Source organism: Sesamum indicum, linkage group LG5 (genome assembly GCF_000512975.1).
Source record: "Sesamum indicum cultivar Zhongzhi No. 13 linkage group LG5, S_indicum_v1.0, whole genome shotgun sequence".
In the NCBI taxonomy this organism is placed as follows: Eukaryota; Viridiplantae; Streptophyta; class Magnoliopsida; order Lamiales; family Pedaliaceae; genus Sesamum; species Sesamum indicum.
In genome coordinates, this window is record NC_026149.1 from 931,172 (window position 1) to 956,321 (window position 25,150).

Here is a 25,150-nt window from a genome sequence, read left to right on the forward strand (position 1 = left end):
AATCAAATTTTTTTAGAGAAAAAAGCGAATTCAAGGATAAATTTGGCACGATAAAATGGTTATTTTTGTTTTTTCACTTTTTTATAATAATATAGATGAACAAATTTTGTAAACTCATGGAAACTTATATATTGCTGTTAAAAATGAATGCTAATTATTTACTGTATATAAAATTTAGTCAGGATTTAATTATAGTAGCACATGGCTAATAGTTCACTATTTTTGTTATGTATCCAAAAAAATTCTATTTTATTCTTAACCAAAAAGCTTTAATATATTAATTTTACCATCATTTTCGCGATTTTTGTAATTCCTCTTATTCACTTGAAAAAATTTGCATTTGAATTTCATAATTTTATTATTTGAATATATTAATTTATATTTTATAATTATTATTCGACCATTTTTCAATTGGGTAATAATTTAAATTTTCAAGAAAATGAATTAATTGTGGTATCATTATAAATTAAAGTAAAAAATAAAAAATAATTTTTTTACCGTTGGAGCTTGAAGCGGCCCAACTGAAATTTGTTGCCGTTGGAGATAGGCCCCCAGCCCACTTTATATACAACACCATGTAAGAGAATTTTCAACACAAACATAAAGAAATGGAGAGAGTGCAAAATCGAGAGAGTGCAGGAGAAAAGCTTCTGCTCTAATGACGGCGCATTCTCAGGCAGCCACCTCCGCCGTTCTCGTGCTGCGACAGCCCTCAGCCTCGATCTTTAGGTACTTCTTGATTACGCGGTTTCTTGTTTATCTTTAGGTACTTCTTATTTCACGATTTCTTGTTTATTCTTGTATTTTTTTTTTCTTGGAAGGTTTTGGCTAATTGTTTCAAGGTTCATGAAATTCAACTACTACATTGGTTCTCTTAAATTTCTTAGATTATTACCTAAAAAGGTACTTTGTTTTTGCAAGGGTTCTTTTATGATTAGTTCAGGAAGCATGAGTTCACACAATTTTCCCATTGCATAACAAATTTGTTCAATCCGCTCTTGCTCAAGATTCATGCCATTTGTCCAGGAATTGTATTTATACATATTGCCTGCACTCACAATCTTGATTACACAGTTTCTTGTTTATCTTTAGGTACTTCTTGATTACACGGTTTCTTGTTTATTCTTGATTTTTTTTTTTGGATGGTTTTGGCTAATTGTTTCAAGGTTTTGGTTTTCTTTCTTTCAAGGCGCGTTTCTACAATCAGACCTCCTCCGTGTTTTCCACATTCTCAATATTTTTAGATTTTTTTTCTTCTTTCATTTTGCTTAGCCATATGCTTATCCAGTCTTTCTTTCTCTTTTTGGGTTTGATTTGGTGGTCTTCCCTTCTTATAATGGAATTTAATCACATTTGCATGCTTTCACAGCGGATTCCCATCTGGTGGCTGATACAGATGAAGTGGAAACCAAACTTGAGAGTGGAAGCCATCAAACTATTTGCCTTGATTTGGTAAGTCTGTGTGAGAGGTTAGCGATGTTTTTGCAAATTTTCTGCAATTAGTTGCTAGTGGCATGCTTTCACAGCGGATTCCCATCTGGTGGCTGATACAGATGAAGTGGAATCCAAACTTGAGACTGGAAGTCATTAGACTATTGGCCTTGATTTGGTAAGTATGTGTGAGAGGTTAGCGATGTTTTCACAAATTTTCTGCAATTAGTTGCTAGTGGTCTTTCCCTTCTTATAATGGAATTTAATCACATTTGCATGCTTTAACTGCGGATTCTCATCTGGCTGATACAGATGAAGTGGAAGCCAAACTTGAGACTGGAAGCCATCAGACTATTGACCTTGATTTGGTAAGTCTGTGTGAGAGGTTAGTGATGTTTTTGCAAATTTTCTGCAATTAGTTGCTAGTGGTCTTTCCTTTACTAGAACTTTGGTTTGGAAAAGCTTTGGCTTTGATCGGCAACTCGGATTCTACTACTCTAGGAGCAGTAAGTTACTACTTTGTTTAACTATTATTATCTCTGTTAGCAGTCAATTTCTCCTATCTCCTGTCATAATGCATATATGTTATTAACTGAAATTTAAGTTCCAGTCATCCACTCTCTATTACTCCAATTTGAACTCAACTTAAAATTTCTCGTTAGACTGTGATTAAACTTCCTAAACCAATCATTACTTGCCCAACTGATGGGCCAACCAGAATATGAACTCTCAACTGCATCTAGAAAGGTATCATGGTTATGGAATATCTGTTGCATATTATGCCTTTGAATTGGGGAATGCCACAGTTATGTGTCTATGTTGATTTCTTCCCTGTCTTGGTATCTTCCTAGTTCTGTCTTAATGCAAAGTACAAGGAGAAAGGACTTATTTAATAGAGATGTCTTATCATCTATTAGCAATTATTTTATTTGCAAGCTTCATTGTTAGCGATATTGTCATTGTATATCTCTTGCTAGTGCCATTAAAATTGCGATGTATTATGCAGTTAAAAATGCTGGCGTAACACTGTAGCGTGTTTATATTTAATTCTACAAGTGAAGTATATTAGTTAGTAATGTGTACTCGTCTATTAACGGTTGGGGGCGCTAGAATTTGGATTTGATTTGCAGATTCTGTGTTGTCGGATACCTTCATATTGTTAAAAATTGTGTGAGAATCAAAAGGGTTGAGTAGGATTTCAACACTCAATTGGGACACATTTCGGCACTAAAAAGTGTGTTTTTTTATGATATTTTAGAACCTAATGTTAACTTGTGTATCTTCATATTCCTCTCTTCGAATTTCTAACTGAAAAGTAACCAATGTCCTTATCGGTTCTTCCTTGCCGACTTTTCTCCCATATTTTGAAATCAAGGAGGCTGAAACCATTGATTTTATGCTTTGTAAACTTCAAATCCAAATTTTGTCTGTTGATTTCTTTGAAAAACTCACGTGACCATCGTTTTGACTCGGAAAGAATAGGATTGAGATTGTTTGAGGCTGTTGAAATGTGAACGACGCAAGGATAAGAGTTGAGACCTAAATTGGAGAAAAAATTTCCTCTTTTTTGTAAATTTATTCTTGATGAATTCGTCGTGTTGGGTTTTTCTCATAGCTTGCTTTGAAATTTTTTGTTGTTATACATTTAAAATAATTGTATGAATTTACAGAAATCATGTTGGTCCATGTTAACGTCTTATATTTGCAGATGTATCATAGAAAAATATCGAAAAATCTATATTATCCAACTATGAGTTGTTTTATTTATGCACTTTGGAAAATTAAATACTATTCTAAGCGTAGAGCGGTTGTCTAGATGCCAATTAAATTTGCTTTTCTTTCTTTCTTTTTTCTTTTCAAGAAGATTTCATGAATTTTGTGAATATTGTTACATAATTTCAAGGTTTGGTAAATGTTTTTTAATGAACAAAATGTGTGGTAAATGAAATAATACTAGATATGAGAAATTTTTTCTAGTTTTTATGAGGAACTAACTATAGTGTATTTTTAAAAAATTTGTTGTTTTTTCTTTTGCTAAGATTTGTTTTCTCTTATCAAGTGTTTTCTGTTATCACCGTATGTTTTTAAAATCAGCATCAAGTGTACTAATTTCTCTAAGATAAAATTGCAAAGTCTGAATATTTTTGTGTAGTTTAACAAGTATATAAATTTACTGGTTTGTGGATAAGTGCATAAAAAAGCCACGTGTTTTTATTTTAAGAGAAAATTGTTAATTGATTTTATTGTCATTTTTTTAAAGCAGTTTTTGTATTCTTGGGAAAACTTTGAAGTTTGAAGTGCATTCGGTTTATTACTTTTGAACAAATGGATACTTTTTTCTTTAGACTTCCAAAAAGTGTATAATTAACTTTTTTCTGTTGTGATAAATAATTGATTTCATAATACTTAAACAAATCTTTTAAGATGATAGGCGCACAGGTAATTAAAAAATAAACAATGAGATTGGCATCTACAACCGTTTTACAGTGTAGTATATGATATTTTATTTCCGAAGTTCAAAAATAAACTAATTTGTGGTTGCGTAGTAGCGATTTTTCAACAAATTTTACTGTGATCCATCTACAAAGTTTGGATGTCGATATGGACAAATATAGTGTTTTTGTATGATTTGTACAAAAGTCTTAAATGTAGGACAAACAAAAGGTTTTGAAAAGGCAAATGGGATAAAACCTAACATAATGAATAAGTTGAGAATAAATTTGCAAAAACTATGGAGAATTATCTCCCCTTTAGGCGTCAACTCCTAACTACCCTACATTCGTCGCATTTGAAACTGGCCTCAAAATTTAAAATCCTATTACTTCCAAGTTAGATTGTTGAGAATGTGAAGGTTTCATAGAACTCACATACTTTTTGGCTTTGAAGTAGACAAAGAAAAAAATTCAATGGTTTCAGTCCTTCTTGAAATTTAAAATATGGGGGAAGACGGTGGAGAATAACTAGATAGGGACAAAGGTTGCGTCTTTGGTTAGATAAATGGTAGAGAGGAAGAGATAGATACATAGGTTGTCATGTGGTTCTAGATAGTGTCAAAGAACACATTGCTTTTAGTGGTTAATGTGAAACAATTGAGTGTTTGAATCTCCTACTTCAATCTTTAAATTCCCAAATAATTTTTAGCGAGATGATGTTATTTAGGCAAGCACTGAATTGAGAAAAACCAAATATAAATTCTAGAGCCGTCAATTGTAATTGACGAGTATAGATAGATTTTGCTCTTTACATATCTTTAAATGATACTGATGTTGTTGATTATGTGCAGGTTAATGCTAGTAAAGATGATACAGTTGTCGACTTGCATCCATTCACAATGACACACTAGCTTGCATGTCTATCGGGCTCAAGTATTTCTAAGTATGAGCCTTGCGGTTTCTTCAAGACATCGACAGCCATTAGCTTAAGAATAAATCTAGCCTATTGTAAATAAGAATACCCTGTTTGTAGTACTTGGGTTTCAGTGAAAAACGCCTATTGTTTATACTCCTCTTTTTATTTTTTATTAAAATTACCTATTGCAATTCCTTCAATTTTTAATACCACGCAACGTCCTAATTAGAATCTTATTTATATAGATAGAACAATGATAACCATGTGGATTGAGATACTTAACTTAAAACAGTTTTACTCCTTCCAAAAGAGCATTTGTGTTCCAATATATGTTCACTTCGTAGCAATGCTTCTCAATTCGCAACTTGTACTAGAAGCTTCATTATTGAAAGTTGTAATTCAAGCACCTTCCATACGCAGTTGATTCCATTATTGCTGAGTTAACCACATGAAAGGTATATTGTTGAACTCAAGCAACTAAAGAACCAAATAAAGCAAGCCAACCAACAATATCGAGTACTAACGGACAATTATTTCTCAGATAAAATGTAATATGAGTACATTAATTGCTTTCAAAATGTCTCAGGCAAACTATTTTAACTGACGTAGATACTGATCAAAACATCAGATTGAGTGGGCTACCTTTTTAGGAGTTACACCTAGATGATTAAGAAGTATTCTTACATCAATTCCTTTCAAAGTCCCAGGTGCCACAATTTCAAGCATATTCGATATTGTTTAAGCAAAATATACACGAACCTCTGTTGCGTTTGCCCAATAAAGGCACAAAATACCAGCTACTCCTCAGAAGTGTATAAGAAGATCAGCTTTTGCTATTACAATAATACACCACTATATGAATGATGGCTCAGCAATACAAATAATAACCTACAGACCAGCAACCCCTGTAAATCATAGCTGAATATAGAAATATCAGAGAATTTATAGTTCAAAGCAATTAATTTAAGCATTTCATTTACATGCATAAGAACGGCAAATAACTAACATGATAACCCTCCTGATTTCTAACTAAATACACTTAAAATATGGTTCTTTCCATGTCCACCACCGTCTACCCTGTCTTTTAATGATCTCTGCAATAATCTATTTAACCAAATCATGTCTAGATTTATAGGCTGCAGCCAAAAGAATATAATAGAAATAAAGCATTTGCTTTGTAGATTCATGATCTAAGAAGTTCCTAATGTGTATCCCATCACTCCACATATGAGGAAGAGATTGGTAGAACCAGGAAGAGATAGAATGGCAGGAATTCACTCTACCAACAAAGACAAATGACTACTCTATTTTTCTGATTGTTTTGTTCCTCGTTCTGGTGTGTCCTTCTTGCATCTCCCCCATGCTTCAAAGCATTGGATAGTCAGTTATTTCTTTGTCCTCCCACCGCCCCATGCCTAGTCTTTTCCACGGCAATGGATTCATGAGTCCCCTCCTCCTACGTGTTGCCTCTCCCTATGACTGTCGATCTTTGATTGATGAAAAGTTGTTGGGGCATTTTGGGCTGGCTCTTGTGACAGAGCCTTTGGGGATTCTCTGGGTATTTTTTTTTAGTTTTTTATTGCCTCTCTTTCTTTATGTTTTCTTGGAGTGTTGATTTGTTTTGTTCATCATTGTGCAGAGAACATAATGTTTAGCAAATTAATGTGAGATCATGTGTTGGTGGCCATTTTGGGGGACCCCAGCTCCTAAGTCCTCAAAGGGGGCACCTGCTTCCAGTGACTCCAAAGGGTAAGCGCATTGCGTCCTCCTTTTCTCCTGGTCCTGTAGCAGGGAGCTCTTCCAAGAGACCTCATACAAGGGCACTTTCTCTCGTACCTCCTCCAGCCCCTCTTTCTAGAGAAGAGATGGACACTCCTCCTCGACCTTCCTATGCGCCTTCTATATGTCTCCATAGTCTCCACCTGCTTCACCAGGACAAAGGAAAAGCTTCCCTGGTGGCCGACTTAAGGAGGGGGGTTCTATCCTCTGGGGATAGGCAACTGTTGTTTCCTCTTTCCAGGGAGGAGCTAGAAAGGATGGGGACCCTTTACATCTTCAAGGTACCTTCTTGCCTGAACATGAAGACATGACGTGAGATATGATGCGCGTAGGCCAGGTTTGAACTTGATGTTACGGCTGGGCTGGGGATCGAGAAACCCCAACCTTGTTAGTGCAGTCGGACCGATGTGGGACTTGTGAGATTGAGTTTTACGGCCGAGCTAGAACTTGAGCTTGGTTGTCGGCCAGATTGAGGGTAGAGGTCCCATTTTCGTGTTGGGTTGAGCGAGAACCCTTTTGAGAGACGTTTGGTCCACGAGCAGCGTGGTTCCGACAGTTGGGCATCCGGACTATGTGTTTGCACGTGTTTAAGTGTGGTCTACCGCAGAGGCGGGTTTGCATGTTTGCCAAGGACGGCAACACCTCGAGTGGGGGAGAGAGTGTGAAGTGTGCGCAGCACAGACTCCACACTTCATTCGTTCCAGAGCAATTCGAATGTATTTGAGGCACTATTTTGAGGGACAACAGACATAGATTCCACACTTCTTTTGTTCCAGATCAATTCGGGTGCATTTGAGGCACTGTTTTGAGGGACATCAGACACTCATTTCATTCCAGATCAACTCGGGTGTATTTGAGGCACTGTCTTGAGGGACATCGGAGATTTCAGAGGCGCACTTGACAAGACTTGGAGCACAGTTGAGAAAGTTGGGAAGAGAGTGTAGAGCCAGACATGGACTTCCGACTTCAATAGGCTACATTGAGAAGACAGTGTAGAGAAAGGCACAGACTTCTAATGTGAGCGACATTGGGGAAGAGAGTGTAGATGAGTACACAAACTTCCAACTTGAGGCGATCATGCAGTGCATTTGAGGCATTATTTGTTGAGAGCTACCCACCACTTTGGGAAGAGAGTGTAGAGAGAGGCACAGACTTCCGCTTTGAGTTTTCGTGTTGAGCGAGTACATCAGAGGCACTATCTTTTGTGGGGGGATCTTAGCACCGATTTGGGAAGAGGGTGTAGACGAGTACACGAACTTCCGTTTGGATTGAGTCGATTGCATCGGGTGTAGGAGAGGCACCGTTTGTGAGGAAGATTACGTGTTGTATTGGAGAGCCACTTCATGACTGGAGCGCTCAAAAGAGCAGGAGGTCGGTCTGGTGTCTCGTGATACTGAGAGAGAATATTAGGCACTGCATACACCTCAATCCTTCATGTATGTGTTGACAAGGACGTCAACAGATCGAGTGGGGGAGAGTGTCACTGGCCGCACCTTGGGCTAGACGATCGGCAGTGACTTGTGGAGGAGGTGCGGGCGGCTAGGGGGTATCGGCCAGCACGCAAGGGCGCAAATAGTCTTCGAGAAGAGACTCTTACCAATTGGGGATCACAATACTGTTCGTATGGGAACTTCTTTGAGGTATGGGGATGCTATCCGCCAAGTATGAAGTCATTTCGAGGACGTTTGGCCACGGAGATATAAGGGCGATGATCAAGCCCCACCTTGCACGCGAGTAGGAGAGAATTGTGTGAAGCAGAGTGCTTTATCCTTGGAGATTTGCAATACTGTTTCAATGGCGAGATCCTTGGAGTTTTCGGAGCACCTCCAAGATGTTTCATACGTAGACAGTTCCGTTTGAGTAGGAAACGACGACAATGTTTAGAGTCTGCCAGTGCAGTGGCGAGACTGTAGTTTTAGAGTATTGTGGAGACAATTCCTCAGCCATGGATGATCGGATAGCGCTGAAACTCTATAGTTATGATGTGGAAGTCGTAGGCTACGCTACTTTTCAAGCGGGACGTGATTTGGATGTCGGTCAAAAGAAATGCGGAAAAAGTGCACTCCTCGGCACTTTCAGTGTTCAACTCTTGGAACAAGAGAAAATCTTTTCAAGTCTATTATAAAGGGGGCATTCAGTGGTGAGCTCCAGCCAACCATCCCCGTGCACGATGGCAGTAGCTTGAGAAAACGTCTGCATTAAATGAACATCTCTTGGGGGTATGATGGGGGCCTTCAGGAGCCGGCTCTAGCTATCTCGAGAGGAGTGCTTAAAGTCCCTGAAGGGCTTGGAAACCTGATGGGCAGCATAGGGCCACGATTGCCTATGTTGGGTGCCAGTACGGCCAAGAGGCTCCATGTGACACGCAAGGTTGCGCCGCGGGCTGCGAGATATCAATACCTCTCGTGCGAATGGGTGATCAAGGCAAACATTCCAAGACCTCGTGATCCAACTCATAATATGCGCTATCGAGTTCTAGCCGTCCATGGGGGTCCGTTGGCTAGAGATGAGCGGTCGTGGGACGATGCTGCACTGTGGGAATATTACGAAGCCAAGCCGAAAGGCGAGAAAGCATGTCGGGCATGCCGTGTGAGATCAAGGCAAGATGTTGGCATATCGAATGGGCCTCGAACTTATGATGCAGTCCTACTCGGGGCGAGGTGTGGAAGGCGGCCATGATGAAGGCGTGCGCCTAGGATGCATCGAGTGAGTGTTGGGCATAAGATGGGCGTTGGGGGCGCATGCGTAGCACCGTGATGCCGAGGTGGAGTGAGGATGCTCCTGGCCATTGAGAAATGCATCGGCAGGTTCCGAGATTGTGTGCGAGACGCTAAGGCATGAGTGCCGAGAGCCTCGACGAGTATGGTCATTCTGGATAGGCGAGCGCAAGGGCACGCGGTGCCCATAGGGAAGCGTTCAGATATCGCTCTAGCGAGTTTCAGTGTCGAGAACACGCGACGGACTGTCGATATACTCTGATATGTGCAAAGGCTGGTCGAAGGTTAGGCGTAACCTGAGACGCCGCATGGGCGAAAAATATGAGAGAATTACATTCCCCTACGAGGCAAAAGAGCACACCCGTGACACCAAACTTGAAGCTTGTGTTTGTGTATCTTCCTCTGACAATTTTTGTTTCTTTGTAGGCCGCTTCGATTTATGAAGAACTTTCCTCCAGGTCTCAGGGAACTCCTCCTTCTAACAATGCCCAAAGGCGCGAGTTGGAGGATAGCCTAGAATGTTTAGGGAACGAAAATACCATGCTGAGGGATGTTAAGAAGGAGGTGACAGGGTGCTACCAACAACTGGAGATGGAGGTGAGGCAGTTGAAGAAGGAGGCAATCAACTAGGAGGGTGCCCTGAAGAAGGTAGTGATGGACTTCCCCCATTCTGAAGAAGGAAAAAATTTCCTATAAGCCTATTGGGAGAGCCGCTTGAAGGAGTTCAAGGGCTCCATAGAATACCAGCAGGAGGTGGCGAAAATAGTGGGGGCCTTATTTAAGTATTGCTTCTCGGCCTGCAAGGAACAGTTCCAGGCTCAAGGGTATCCCTCTGCAGGAGAGGAGCCCTCATTTCTTAACTTAACCACTACTTTGGACAACACAGCTGATCCCTTTTAGGATACTCCATCCAAGGAGAGGGGGCCTTCCCCCTAGATTCAGGCTAGTTTCCTTCTTCATTTTCCTCCAACATCATTTTCGATCTTTAATAGTGGTCTCCGTAATGTCTTGTAGAAAGAGATTTGAACACTATACTGGGGGAGGCCGAGGCAAAGATGAGGAGTCCCTCCTATGAAGCCGCAGTTTTTGCCACATTGGGGGATCTCCCGAGCGAAGATGCTCCTAATTGGAAAAGAGAAGGACCAACTCCAGTCAATAATACAACTTCTCTTGCTGCCTCCTCCCCTGCTTCCGATAACCCTCCGGAGAAGGAAATAGGGATGAAACAATTTTACTTTTCTGCTTTCCTAGGATACTCTCGATTCACCCGTAGCCATGTTTTTAGGCCAGGGGTTTGGTAATATAACTTGATTGATTCCTGCTTTCATACTTGTTGTTCACCTTAGGGGATAAAAGCTATGTTCTTGAAGTGTTGATATCTGCATGTCTAGTTATGATGATGGGTCCCCCCTTTATGTTTATGGAAGGGGTTCACCAAAACCCCTCTGAATGGAGGGCTCTTTGTGCTTTCTTTTTCCTGGAAGAAGCCTCCAAGATGCTACTTGACTGAAGATTCTTGTCTAAGGTTTTCAAGAAAGGGCGTCCTCCTAGCTTTCTTTGAGAGAAAGGGGGTGTCCCCTCGATTTTCCTTGTTGGGTTGGCTCCTTTCGATTTTTCCTCGCAGTATTCACCCTTAACCTTTTTCGTAAATGAGTGTTTGAACAGTCTATTACGGAAAAATAAAAAATGTAATGAAGTATAAAATAAATGTGGGCTTAAGATGGGAGCCTCGAAAGGTCCTTTTAGTGATGGAAGCTTGGATTCATTTTGGTAGGGCTTACTCCTAGATAATTTTTATGCCTCATTTTGACAAATGTAATGCACCGTACCTTTTTTAGGAGAGAGCTCTTACAAGAAGGCTTGTTGGGATATATCCATTAGAAGAACAGACTTTGGAAGGGCTCTTCTAGAGGGCCTATGGGAGGATGCCATACATGAGTACATTTTTAGGATGGGTCTTTCGGGAGAACCTATGGGAGGATGCTCTTCAGGATGACATTTTTAGGAGGGATCCTCCGGGAGGACCTATGGGATGATGCCCTTCAAGATGACATTTTTAGGAAGGGTCATTCGGAAGGACCTATAGGAGGATGCCCTTCAGGAAGATAATTTTAGGAGGGGTCCTTCGGGAGGTCATTTGGGAGGACGCCCTTTAGGAGGACATTTTTAAGAGGGGTCCTTTGAGAGGACCTACGGGAGGATGCTTTTCAAGATGACATTTTCTTCAGGAGTAGTATCTTTTAAGGTTGTGAATATTCCATGGTCATGATATCGGACGTCCTTCAGGGTCTTCTAATTCATAGGCACCTCGTCCTATTACTGCCGTGACCTTGAAGGGCCCTTCCCAGGTGGTATCCAGCTGTCCCATTGGTTTTGATGCATCTACCCTTCGTAACACAAGGTCGCCTACTTGAAGGCTTCGTTTCTTCACCCTTCTATTATGAGCATTGATCATGGTATTTTTATAGCTTTAGGTTCAAACAAAATCTTTTTTCCTCAGCTCTTCGACGAGGTCCAAGTTTTCTTTAGCAATTCCATGTTTTGTTATGAGAAATGTAGGATTATGTGGAGGGTTCGAGGTTATTTAGGCAAGCACATGTGACAAATCAGTGACTGGCTTTGAGTCCCTTGGCTTTAATTAATGAGTATAGATAGATTGCACATGTTTCTCATTCTTTGCCTTTTGTTTTTCTTTTCAGGCTTACATGATGACATGTCATACGATACGACACAATGCTGTTGAAGATGATCTTGACACAAGAAAAGATATGTCGAGAAACAATGCTGTTGAAGATGATCTCAACACAAGAAAAGACCTTTTCTGTTGAAGATGATCTTGACACGAGTCCAAGGACATTTGGAGCCCTCTGTTGTAGAGACTAGTTTGTAAATTAGAATACTAATGTAAAGACTATTTCTTTAGCCAAGGAAATAAAAGTTTTGATCAAAAGATTTTGATATTTGTTACTTCAAAACTTGTTTCTATACTTTTAGAACCCCCTACTCTCTAAATTTAATGATCACTATTTCATCCTTTCCTTAAAAGCAACTCATTCTATAAGTAATTTTTTTCAACCCGTAAAATAAATTCTATTTTATCAATATAATATATAGATATCACAAGAGATAATAGATATCGACAAAACTTTATATTTACCCTCACCAGATGTCCTCATATACATAACCTCAAAGGAAAATAGCGTAACAAACAACAGTACAAAATTTTAAATACAAACCTGACAAAATACTAAAATATTTAACAACTAAACAACCTAAAATCCCGACTGTAAATCTATCCACGACATAATATTTGATGTTATTGTTAATTATCTAAGTCCCCTTGGAGTAGATCAGTCAACAATTTTGTCGGCCATCTTTATTCGGTCAATGTCTTATCATATACAGTATAGGATATACATTGTATTTGATATCCTCACACTCTTAATCCCGGTGTGTAGCAATATCAGCATAGGACATTGCAACAAGCATGATATTCCCGCACCACCTCAGTGTGTAGCTAACAACACAGGATATCCTCCAGTACCCAAAATATCACGGTACCCTACGCGCCTTGGTACCTAGCTTAACTCATTTATATTTCTTATCACATCATCAACCACATCATCATGTACCATATTCTGGTAACTCATTGACTATGTTCCTAACTAGGTAGCATCATCTTTTATTTTAATTAACAATAGCGCTATCACTAATTTCATCAATTATACGATCTCATAACCATATCTCAGACGTCCATACATTACAATCACATATACATTCCTACCTAATTTTTTAATTAATATAATTTGCTCGTAAATAGTATAACAAACTTCAATTTAATCCGTTTAAGTTTTATTATATTCTATTTTCAATTTATAATTTATTTATAATTAAATTTAAGTTCCTAAATAATTACCAATTAGTGTCTCAATATGTGAAAAATCCTACGGACGTCACAGTACTTCTTTGAAATTTTAAAGAATGCATGAAGAGACTAAATTTCTTAATCCATTGTCTGGTTGATTGTTTTAGACCATAAAAAGATATTTTAAGTAAAAAAACATAATCAAATCTTATCAATGAAACCACTGGGTTGACATATATAAATTTGTTCATTGAGATCATCATGCAAAATCAAAATGTGCAACCAGAGCAACTATAATTCTTATATAGTGTATTTTACAATTGGAGAAAAAAAATTCAGTGTAACAAATTCCTTTCTTTTGAGTAAAATCTTTTGCAACTAATCTTGCTTTAAAACGTGTTTCATCATTTTCTTGTTTGATCTTGAAAATCCATTTATAGTCAATAATAGAAGCATTATTGGGAGCTGGGATCAAGCTTATCACTATTTTGCAAAACAAATGCAGAACATCCAAAAACTGCAAAATGAAGAAAAAACAACATCTTTACCAGACCAAACACATTCTGGCAATTTACCAAGCGAAGGAACAAAAGGAGAACGATTAATCAGATAAGCAACAATCAAAATGGCTTCTCCCCAGAGAGTTTTGGGCAAGCCAGAACTTATTAATAGACATCTTATTTTGTTTAATAAAGTTCTATTTATACGTTCAACAACACCATTTTGCGGAGGAGCATAAGAAACAGTTTTATGTCTTTTTAATACCAAATTATTTTCAAAGATCAGAAAATTGCTGGTTATAAAATTCCAGACCACTGTCCATTCTTAATGCTTTCAATTTCTTACTAGTTTGGTTTTCAACATAAACTTTCCAGTTTTTTAATTTCTCAAAAATTTCAAATTTTTGCTTCATTAAGAAACAACAACTTTCCTAGAAAAAATTATCAATTATTGAAAAAAAATATTTATTTTCACTATGTGTTGTAATGTTAGCAGGTCCCCACACATCAGCATAAACATAATCTAAGATGCAGAAAGATTATGAGAGTTTTAGGGAAGGTAAAACAGGAAAATGAACTTTGTGTTGTTTTTTCAAAAATTGGTCATCACAAAAATCCATATCATCAAACTTTTCATTTAAAACAACATTTTTATGAAGCATTTCTAGTCATTTCATACTGTCCTAACCTTTTATGCCACAATTCAGTTTTATTTGTTTTTAAGACAGATACAACAAGCAAAATCATACTTAACAGAACAAACATACAAGTTACTTTTTCTTTGTGTCTTAAACACAGTGAGGGAACTCTTCATGATCTTCATGGCACCCTTACCCCATTTTCCCTCTAGCCCTTCCTCCTCAATGGCAACACATGATATCAGATTATGACATAATTCAGGGACATGTCTAACATTTTTTCATGTAAGATTGAAACCATTCTCAAAATTCAAACAAACATCACCAAGGCCTTGAACATCACTTAATTTTTCATTTGTCATAGAGACAGAACCCAATTTTTCAACTTATAGTTTGTTAATATTTCTTTAAAAGGAGCCATGTGGTAAGTGCAACCAGAGTCAATAAAGCAATCATTTATATGCAGGGATGATTTAGCAGAATTAATATCACAAATCATATAAACTTCATCAGAAGTTTCTTTAGATACATTTGCAGTTTCTTTTGCATTATTTTTCTTTCACTTTTTACAATCTTTTATAAAGTGTCATCTACCTCCATAGTTATAAAATCTTTTTTCTTTTTGTCTATCTTCGTTATGTCAATCTTCCTTATATTTAGACATATACCAACTTTTACCTCTACTTCTAATCCTACTTTTATACTTTCTAAACTTATAATCAAAATTTTTATTCTTAGTTCTATCCTTTACAAAATTAACTTCATTTCTCTCCTGACTGTTTATTAGCTTTAATATCCATTCTTTGTTTTTTAAGTCACTAATTACTATTTCTAAGTATACATTATCAGATGTTGCCTCAACGGATGTTTTTGCTCATGCCTCGGAGTTAGGTTTTTACCAACTTCGGAAGGGGGGAGCAAAATTTTTCGAGTCCAATATTTTTATGAGGGGACATTGTTTCAAGAATTTGATAAGGGGATGTTGCCTCAAAGGATATTTCATGTCCCGGAGTCGGTCTTTTACCAACTTCAAAGGGATGTAAAGTTTCTTGGGCGACATTATCAACGAGGATCTCAATGAAAGTTCCATTTAGGGGGTTTCGAGACAATAGCGACTTTTGCCTATATGACAATAACGATTTTTGCCTTTAGGGTCCTCGTGAAAATAGAAACTTTGAACCATAACTGTGAGTATCAAACGGGTCCGAATTCGAATAGGGTAATATTCGCCCATTGACAGGCTCACTTATAACTGACCTAATTTATGTAAAATCGGGTTCGATAAACAGAAATCCAGAAAGTAGAAAAAATATCCAACCACATCCACTTGAATCTATTTAAGTCCAATTGGGACTCGAACAATCCAATCTGAGCGACAACCCCTGATATGACATCCATTAAAATATGACGTGAATTATTTAAAATAAGTATAAATCATTGTATTAACATAAGTATTTAAAGATATAATTAGTATTTTGAAATTTGATGTTAGAATATAAAAAATCGTTATTTGTGAGTGAAAATTAAAAAATATTTTTTTATAATAGTATAAATAAATAATTATCACATGCTTAATTCAGTTACCAGTCATAGTATACGTGAGTGTGACCGGGGCAACTAGGCTAAGACTAAAATATTTTTTCCATGATAATTTTAAAAAAGAATTAATAATGAAGAAAGTCGTACAGGTTGGAGCAAAAGAGACGAGTGAATAGAATTGTGAAAGGAAGGAGAGAAAGGAAAGGCTGGCGTGCGGCGAAGAATGAGACGGGATCCCGGAGGAGTTCTTCTGCCTAACATAGAAGATGGGCAATTGCGGCACTAGGGAAGAGTCAGCCGTCGTCTCCACTGCTCATCAACATCAAGGTTCAGTTTTATATTTTTACTAACTAATATCTTCATCTTCCGCCCACCAGATCTAGGTTTTTGTCAAATTCATTCTCAACCAGTAGTCATTTGTTGATTCTTCAAATACACTGATTTATTTGTCTCTCTCTACTCTCCAATTTTAAATTTGATTCGAGAAAAACAACCTTGCCGTAAAATTGTTGCCCTTAAACATTCTGTACTTACTACTACTTATACCCGTCACCCTGAATGGAGGGGTCGTATTTAGGGTTTTCATTATCTTTAACAGTTGTTTTGGCAAAGGTCTCTGTGTCTCCATGTATTTTGCAAAATTATGGTTAAATTCCTGAAAAAAAGTGCTAAAATAGAAAACAATGAACAGTTCAGCAGCAGCTCCAGGTCTTGTCATTACCCACAAGGAATCCAGCTGCAGATAAGAAGCACAGCCGCTCCGCGTCAGATCTGAGCGATCCTTCAACGCCGCGCAACTTTGAGGACTTCCGCAAGAACGCCCAGCTGTACACCAACGTCATTGCTTTCACGCTCTTTGAGCTCGAAACTATCACCAAGAGCTTCCGTTCTGACTACATTCTTGGAGAAGGTGGTTTTGGAACAGTCTACAAAGGTTACATTGATGAGAATGTTAGGGTCGGACTCAAATCTCTCCCAGTTGCTGTCAAGGTGCTTAACAAGGAAGGCCTCCAAGGCCATCGAGAATGGCTAGTGAGTTTTCTATCTCTTTTTGGGGTCCTTATTTTTAACTCTTGTCTGTACTATTCTGTGCATCATATGTTTTATCCACTGCCTAATGAACATGGCTAAAATCCTTTTCTTAATATGTAAATCATTATTTCAGACTGAGGTCAACTTCCTCGGGCAGCTCAGGCATCCTAATTTAGTGAAGTTGATTGGATATTGCTGTGAGGATGATCACAGGTTACTTGTTTATGAATTCATGTTTCGAGGAAGCCTTGAGAATCACCTATTTCGAAGTATGTTCCATTTCTTTCCAAATAATGCCACGTTCTTGCTGCTGCTGCTGCTACCCTTGTTATTGATTTTGGTGTAATTTACTTGCTTTATCAACTGAATCAATTGAAATAATAATTTGTCCCCCTTATGGAAAGCCCTTGTCACATCTTCTGTGATATCACAATCAGATACTTGCTTCCTGAGCTGGGACTTCCTACAAGAGTTTAGATGGGGATATTTGCCTTACTCTAAGAGTACATCTCGTTACATTTTTTATGCAGTGACTAAATAAGAAAACTGGTGCTGTCGTTGATTTTGGAGATCTGGACCAATCTCCTGAAATCTAAATTGTACTTCTTCAGTTGTGATTAGGCATTAGATGAGTGTTGAAATGGATAAGTGCATTCGTGGCCCAAATGTTAATCATAAATGAAATCAGGGAACAACTTTTTGCTTGGCACTTGCCCTATAATGCTGAAGTAAATCATTATTTGAGTCAGATGCTGTGGTGGCTCATTAGTACACCTGTTAGTGATGTTTCTACTGTATTTTTTCTGCACTTCATTTGGTTGCATAAAGCTGTCATCATCCTCTTTGTTTAAATCTTCTGTACTGGTAGAACCCTTCTGGATGATATTTATGCTTGCATGTGTTTTTCTCCACCTCTTGATGATGAGTTCTATACTTGTGGGCATGGACATTCAACCTGCTATTTGGCAATCAACATAAAGCATTATTTTGGTTTAACTTTTTGCTGACTGCGATTAACCGGAATTTTCTGAGGCATCCAGAAGCAACTGTTCCATTATCTTGGTCAACAAGGATGATGATTGCTCTTGGTGCAGCCAAAGGGCTTGCTTTCCTTCATAATGCTGAAAGGCCTGTTATCTACCGGGACTTCAAAACCTCTAATATTCTGCTAGACTCTGTAAGCGATGTCATTCAAATTATTCATTGTAACCTCTCTTTATCTGATTCCTACAACTTTGAATGTGTTGTTTCTGGTGAATGATTTACACAAATTTTGTTTTTTATAGGATTATATGGCCAAGCTCTCTGATTTTGGGCTTGCAAAAGCAGGGCCTCAAGGTGATGAGACCCATGTATCAACTCGAGTAATGGGTACCTATGGATATGCTGCCCCTGAATATGTCATGACTGGTACGACTTGAAAACTCTGGTGTCTCCTTGCACCAAAATATCTTATAAATCTCAGCTATTGAAATAGATCCCCAGTAGTTGAACTTAGTTAAAGATATAGATATGCATGGTAATGCTATCTTATCTCAATAACAAGAGTCAGAAGGCTTGATTTATTGAATGTTGATTAGGGCATAATGGCAGACTGTGAGGTGGGCCTTTCCTAAGTATGAATTTACATGTTCAAATAGGTTTCGCTTTGGTTATGTTTCTTCTTTCCATATATATCACCTGTCTTCTAAGAGAAAGGATTCCGCAACTGATACATAGGAGAGAGCTAGAGAGATTCTTCCATATCTTTGTATTCGTATCTTACATCAGATTCACACTTCAGGGAAGCATTACCTTTTCAAGTTAGCATTCTTAGATATAACGGGTAATACTAATAATATAAAGATTTCGTTTTTAATAGCTCAACTCTGTTGAACATAATTCCTTTTCCTATATTCATCAAGGCAGCAGTAGATTCGTGTGTGGTATATTGAAAACTGAATCTGGGATATCAGCACACCAGGATAGATGCAAGAGGTTTCTTTCTGCTTTTCCTCCATAACATTTGCTACTGCTTTCAAAAATTTCTCGTGCGTGTAGATTCAGTAGTTTCACACTTGTGTTTCTCTGAGCATGTATGAGCCTCGAACTTAAGCATGTACTCACTTAACTGCATGAGTTGCACAGGGCACCTTACTGCCAGGAGCGATGTCTACAGCTTTGGAGTAGTTCTTCTGGAGCTGTTGACAGGAAGGAAGTCCGTGGACAAGACGCGGCCAAGCAAGGAACAAAGTCTGGTAGATTGGGCGAGGCCAAAGCTAAACGATAAGAGGAAAATGCTGCAAATTATAGACCCTAGATTAGAGAACCAGTACTCGGTGAGGGCAGCCCAGAAAGCTTGCAGTTTGGCATACTATTGTCTTAGTCAAAACCCAAAAGCTAGACCCTTGATGAGTGATGTGGTTGAGACTTTGGAACCTCTACAATCCAATGGTGGTAATGATGTCTCTTCATCTTCATCTTCAACCCCTACTCTCCTATGTAGTGGCAGTCCATTTGTCTCTGGAAGGATCCCAGACTACCGGATGCATCGCAGGTTTACTGGGACTGTCAGCACTGGTGTTGGTTGTAGATCTTCCAATCCAAATTGCTCCCCAGGTGGCCCTGCTGCATGCAGAGTTAGATGAGAAAGTTGCCTGCATGATGTATGTAGTGTCAATGTTCCTGCCTGCTCACTTTGTTGGGGCATGGGGCATGGGGCACATTTACGGCTTTATACCTGACCTATATCATAATGGCGAATGCAAGCTTGTTGATTGTCATGTAAGGAAGTTGGTTTTGTGCTTATGTTTGTTACAAATCAGAGTTGCAACCTGCAGAGATGTTTACAGTCGGTTATACGTGGATGTTCATATAGTTTCTTCTGTTTCTGAAATTTCTGCCTCATGTCTGCTTGAAGCTTTGTATGATGCTTGCTTCGGGGACGAAGAGCACTGTGATACAACGGATCTCTTTATTGCCTGAAAGTAATATGTTAAAAAAGCATGACTTTGAAAAGTATCAACTGGAATAGCGTGCATTGATTTGTTGGGTTGATTATCTCCGCTTCATTTCATTATTAGAATTATTGATTAGAATTTAATTCTTAGGATAGCCACCCTTAGCATTTTTAGATTCTTTTGGACACTGCTTGTTGTAGGAAATGTTGAAAGTAGCCAAACTACATAATGGCCCACCCTGAATCTGCCCAATTGCACATAGTCTGCGTGGTACGGAATTAGCTGGTTGCTTATTCATTTAACGCGCAGTTAGTCACTTCTCATGGCTTCCCCAACTTCCCTGCTCCTACTCGTTTTCTTTCCGTTGCTTCTCCCGTACAATTGAACTTCTCTTCTTCTCGGACCTTTTCCGCTTCTACTTATTTCCACATTGCTTCCTCCCGATCCAGAGATCTTCCCTTCCCAGGCTTCCAGTACACGGCTTGGACCATGCACCGTTTGCACTACTCATTTTCACAACTTCACATTTTCCAAACATGATACAAGCTAGGGATGATCAAAAGAAATTCAAACCGCTAAAAATCGCCCGAACTAAATAAAATTGAATTGTTTTGTTAATAACAATTCTAAATTTATTGTAAAGTTGCATAGCACTATTAGTTTGGTTTTAATTTGAGTTTAAAAAAAATTCGTCAATAATCGAACCGCACTACTAAGTACAGAATTAACTTCTTAAATTATATATATAATAATTTGATAAAATAATTATTTTTTAGAATAATTCTATATTCAAATTATAGAAGCCTAAAAGTCATATATTATTAAAGATTTTTATAAAATATATATGGACTTTATACAAAAAAATAATATACTTAATTTTGTAAGCCTATTCAAATTTTAAGCCTATTTGATCATTCCCTTACTTTTTCATTCATTTTTTCTCCCACATTTTTCTCCCCCTTTTCCTCGTCTCTTTTCTTTCTTATTGCCTTCTATCTTTGTTCTGTCTTTCTGCCTTTTATTTTTACTCTCTCTCAGTCTATGCTTTTAAATATTTATTGAATTTATTTGATAATGATTTTGTTGTTTTCAAAATTAGAAGGATCAAGCTCTTATGCAACATCAACGGACATATACGACTAATTTGAAAGGAACCTTTATTAGGTTTGAATTTGTATGAACGATTAAATGTATTTTTTATGATACTTAATTTTTTAATTTTTTGCTAACATTAAACACTAATAAATGTCACAATTGTGAAAGGTTATTTGTGTTATATACTAATAGTTAAGTTGTGCTTGTGCAGAATGGCATCCATAGAATGAAGAATCAGTCTTGATGCCTTTTGCCTATAGATTTTCAATTGCATTTAGAATATTACCTAGTATTAATTATAAAATATCAATTGAGGATGCAACTAAATTTGATATGCTTTCTTAATAATATATTTAATATGTAATTGATCCTTGACTTTTGTTGAATTAAATATTTCCTTGTTGGATTGCTATATGTTCCTATATTTTAATTTACTTAAAGTTATGGAGAGCGTTAGTGGTTTATGATACATAATGTTGATCTTTCTTGATTGCCACATACAAACACTTGTTTTATTTTTTTTTTAATTTTTATTAGACTCGACGTCATATTTTTATTATAAGTACTAAAATCTGACAAAATCGACAATTTAAAAAATTATTTTATAAAACTACAATAACAATTCAATTTAAAAATAAATTTAAGCTCAGCTTTAATCACAAAGCTAGAAAGAAAGGAGAAAAAGTAAAAAGTAGCTGAAATAATTAGACATGCCAAACAATAGGTAACACAAAAATTGATAAAGAATACCACAGAGACAGATGGGCGCAGCGAAGGTGCTACTTGACAAAACAAAATTTTGAATCATTATTTCCTCTTCATATTTTGCTACAAACTAACTGCTGCCAGATTAATTTATCATTGTACATACTTACAAGAATGTCAAGGCATTACTTCCAGGTATTGAAAAGTTAACCACGCTGGCATCTGCCTGTGATCATGGCAATATTCTTTTTTTTGTTTTTTCCTTTTTCTGTTCTACATGAAAAACAAATACAGAAAATAGCAGGAAAAAACACCATCCTCATTATCTTATAGAAGGTTCAGTGAGCATCAGGTTACCAAATCTTCTGCAACCTGATAATCAGATTAGACCCGTAACCACCTGCTAAAATATGCTTTGAATGTCATAACTGTAGGTTTCATGCATCTTACCTTCAAGAGTTTCAAGTCAATCGATCACCTGACACATATGTCTTATCTTCATAATACCTTCTCTCATTTCCACACTTTCTCTCTGTATGAGAGCCAGATTTAGTCCAGTTGTTCAATAAACTCCAAGTAATGCTGCAAAAGTGAGAGACCACTAATTTATAAATCTCTTTCAATTCAACTCTTAAAACAATAACATGGGTGAAACCTGGTATGCTTCATGGTTTGATACAATTCTCCTGATTATTGTGCTAGTTGTAACGTCTGAGGACTTTCCTATAGCTTAAAGATACCCAGGCTGATCGGAATAGCATATGGATTCTGATTCCTACAAAATTAGCAGATAGAACCTTTCGTCTTTTTTATTTTGGCTTCTTGCTTTTGTTATGAATTGTGTTTGCTTTTGTAAATTCCTCGATCAAGTATCTACATGTTTTGACTTTTGTAAACTCCCAGAGCACCATCTTTTTATATAAGATACCATACTTATATATGGCTATTGTAACATCCACAAAATTTTAATTCATATTATAAGATTAATTGATAAATATTTATGAAATTTAAGTAAATAGTAAATAAATTATAGGTTAAAAGTAAAATATATTAATTAGAGATTAAATTTGAATTTGAAAAAAAAAAATTATATTAATTCAGAAATTAAGAAGAATATAATGATAATTATAAAAATTAAAAAATAACAATAATAAGTATATGAGAAGGGGTGTGCAGCACATGGGATGGGCCACCTACCGCCTCATCCACCTATATATATTCACTCACACACTTCACACAAACACACAAATTCACACACACACTCAATCACACACAAAGGCGAAACAGGTATGCATTTTTTAATTTTAATTTTTATTAATTTATATAATTATATTATTTAATTAGACCGTCTATTAAATATTATTTATATTGATTTGTGTATTATTTAATCGAAATATTTTATGAGTTTGACTATTTAAATTAGTGTCGAATTAAACATCACATTTGGTATAAAAATATTATAGTTAGTTAAATTATTAAATTTGTTAGATTTAATTGTTATTATAGTTAATTTACACAATTTCATTGGACTTATTAACCAAATATGTAATTCTATGTATTGGTGTTTAATTAAATTATATAGTAGCGAGAAATTGATAGAAAAATTATAAAAATATTTTGAAAATTATATTTAAGAAATATTATGTTATTAAAAAAGAAAATGAGGTTCTTAATGATAATTTAATTCAGGAATGTTATTAAAAACGATAGTTATAAAGATATAATGGGTTTTATTCAACAAATTCTTATGAGTTAGTTGATAAATTAAATATATACTTGAGATGCTTATAAAGTGGAGTTATTTAAAGAAAATGGAACAGATGTTCGAATTTCAATATAGATGAAATGTTACAAGATTGATGAAAAACGTACGAATATTATATAATATTTTACTTAGAGTTTATGATATTCTCAATATATTGATTATACGCATAATACATTATTATAAGATATGACAACAAAATAGAGGGTTGAGCAGTTTCTTGTGTTAATTGAAATATTTTGATATTTGAGGTTAGTATAACTAATTAATTTATGTATATATATATATATATTTATATGTGTAGTATTATATATATTGGTTGCTTATATATATGACCATAAACTTAGATTTATATCTATATATGTGGATATAGTATATTGGTTGTTTATATATTTGATCGTGGACTATTTGTTGCCTTACCTTGATATCAATGAAATTGTTATACGTGTTATATGTGGTTGTATTGTACAGAATGAGATAAATGATTATGTGGTCTTATAATTGATTGGTGAATGAAATCGAATTGGAAAGTTATTGATGAGAAAATAATTATGAAATAGAATTGAATAATAAAGTTAATGATATTGTTGTTGTGAATTAGAATAAAAGAAGGCTTACCTAACTGGGAGGAGGCATACTACAATGGCTTATGATAATATGACTAATGGCGAGTTATGTGTTGTCATTAATTAGTGGAGATGATGTGACATATCATACGAGCTGTATGCTGTATGATATTATTGATGATGGAGATATCATACGAGCTATGTGTTGTGTGGTATCAGTATTGGTAGGTTATCATACAAGCTGTGTGTTGTGTGATATCGAGTAAAAAAAAAATATTATGATTGAGATGAGGATGATAGCCAGTAAAGCCATTGAGTGATGCTTCTAGTTTGGTTAAGCAACATCCTAAGAAAATAAACTAAAACGTCACTATTATGTTGGAAACTGATATATGATTATGAGCATTTATGATTTCTTTATATATATTGGTATTATTTAACGAATATTAGTTGGTTGATATGATTGTGTTATATTTGACTTGCGACATATATATGTATATTTCTTGGTTTTACTTACTGAGGAGGCAGCTCACGCCTTGCCACGTACTTTTCAGGAGATTGATTACACTGACTAGCCATTGGAGTTTGAACCGTACCGTTATTGTGAATAGGTGGGTCGGCCGTGATGATGGGTGTCGAATCCACAAAAAATATTATCCTACTAAAAACTTGTGAAAGTGATGAGTAGGGTCGAGTTCACAGTGATTTGTTTTATATTAATTCCTTCAAAAGTAAAAATAAATAAAAATAAGGGGGTTTTTGATTGTGAAGAAGAATAAAAATAAAAAACTAAATTAAACTAAAGGGTTGATAAAATTAGAAGAGGTAAATATAAGAGAAGAGAGCGTTATTTAATCCATATAGAATTTCTTTTTTTTTTCAATTAAGTACAATAGTTAAGGACCTAAAATCATATTAACCCTTAAATAGTGTATAAAACTTCAATTGTAATTTTTTTTCTACATCTTTTTTTTTTCCCCATATCTTGCTCTACTCCGTTTTTAGTCAGATTGAATCGCCTATTTCAAATTTAATTGTACTTTTTTAGTTCATTTAATATATACATGATATATGTATTATTTAATAAAATCTACAATGTCCTTTTTATACAGTAGAACATATATATATATTAAATGGACTAAAAACTACAACATAATTTGAAATACAACTTGCTTTTTAGCACCTAATATAGCTAGCCCCTTGGTGTTACTGAGGCCGGCTGTGCTTAATTAAT

General features: G+C 36.3%; 1 protein-coding gene and 1 long non-coding RNA gene across 3 annotated transcripts; both read left to right on the plus strand.

Annotated features, from left to right (window-relative positions):
* On the plus strand, positions 610–4,915 carry LOC110012018. Its single transcript, XR_002287161.1, has 5 exons — positions 610–729; positions 1,370–1,452; positions 1,527–1,609; positions 1,744–1,799; positions 4,715–4,915. It is a non-coding gene; the product is annotated as an uncharacterized LOC110012018 (long non-coding RNA).
* On the plus strand, positions 15,953–19,724 carry LOC105161494 (probable serine/threonine-protein kinase PBL8). Of its 2 annotated transcripts, none has more exons than XM_020693834.1 (6): positions 15,953–16,144; positions 16,509–16,849; positions 16,983–17,118; positions 17,830–18,026; positions 18,136–18,259; positions 18,977–19,724. In XM_020693834.1, exons 1-6 carry the CDS (start codon positions 16,084–16,086, stop codon positions 19,474–19,476), a joined length of 1,359 nt encoding a protein of 452 aa, XP_020549493.1. In that variant the 5' UTR covers positions 15,953–16,083; the 3' UTR covers positions 19,477–19,724. The 2 variants fall into 2 exon arrangements, with proteins under 2 accessions (XP_020549493.1, XP_011077494.1); XM_011079192.2 differs by having other exon boundaries at positions 15,954–16,144; positions 17,890–18,026.

Coding starts and splice junctions, on each gene's coding strand:
- LOC105161494 (XM_020693834.1), top strand. CDS start 16,084: ATGGGCAATTGCGGCACTAGGGAAGAGTCAGCCGTCGTCTCCACTGCT. Junction 16,850..16,982: donor AAGGCCATCGAGAATGGCTA/GTGAGTTTTCTA, acceptor TCATTATTTCAG/ACTGAGGTCAACTTCCTCGG. Junction 18,027..18,135: donor CTAATATTCTGCTAGACTCT/GTAAGCGATGTC, acceptor TGTTTTTTATAG/GATTATATGGCCAAGCTCTC.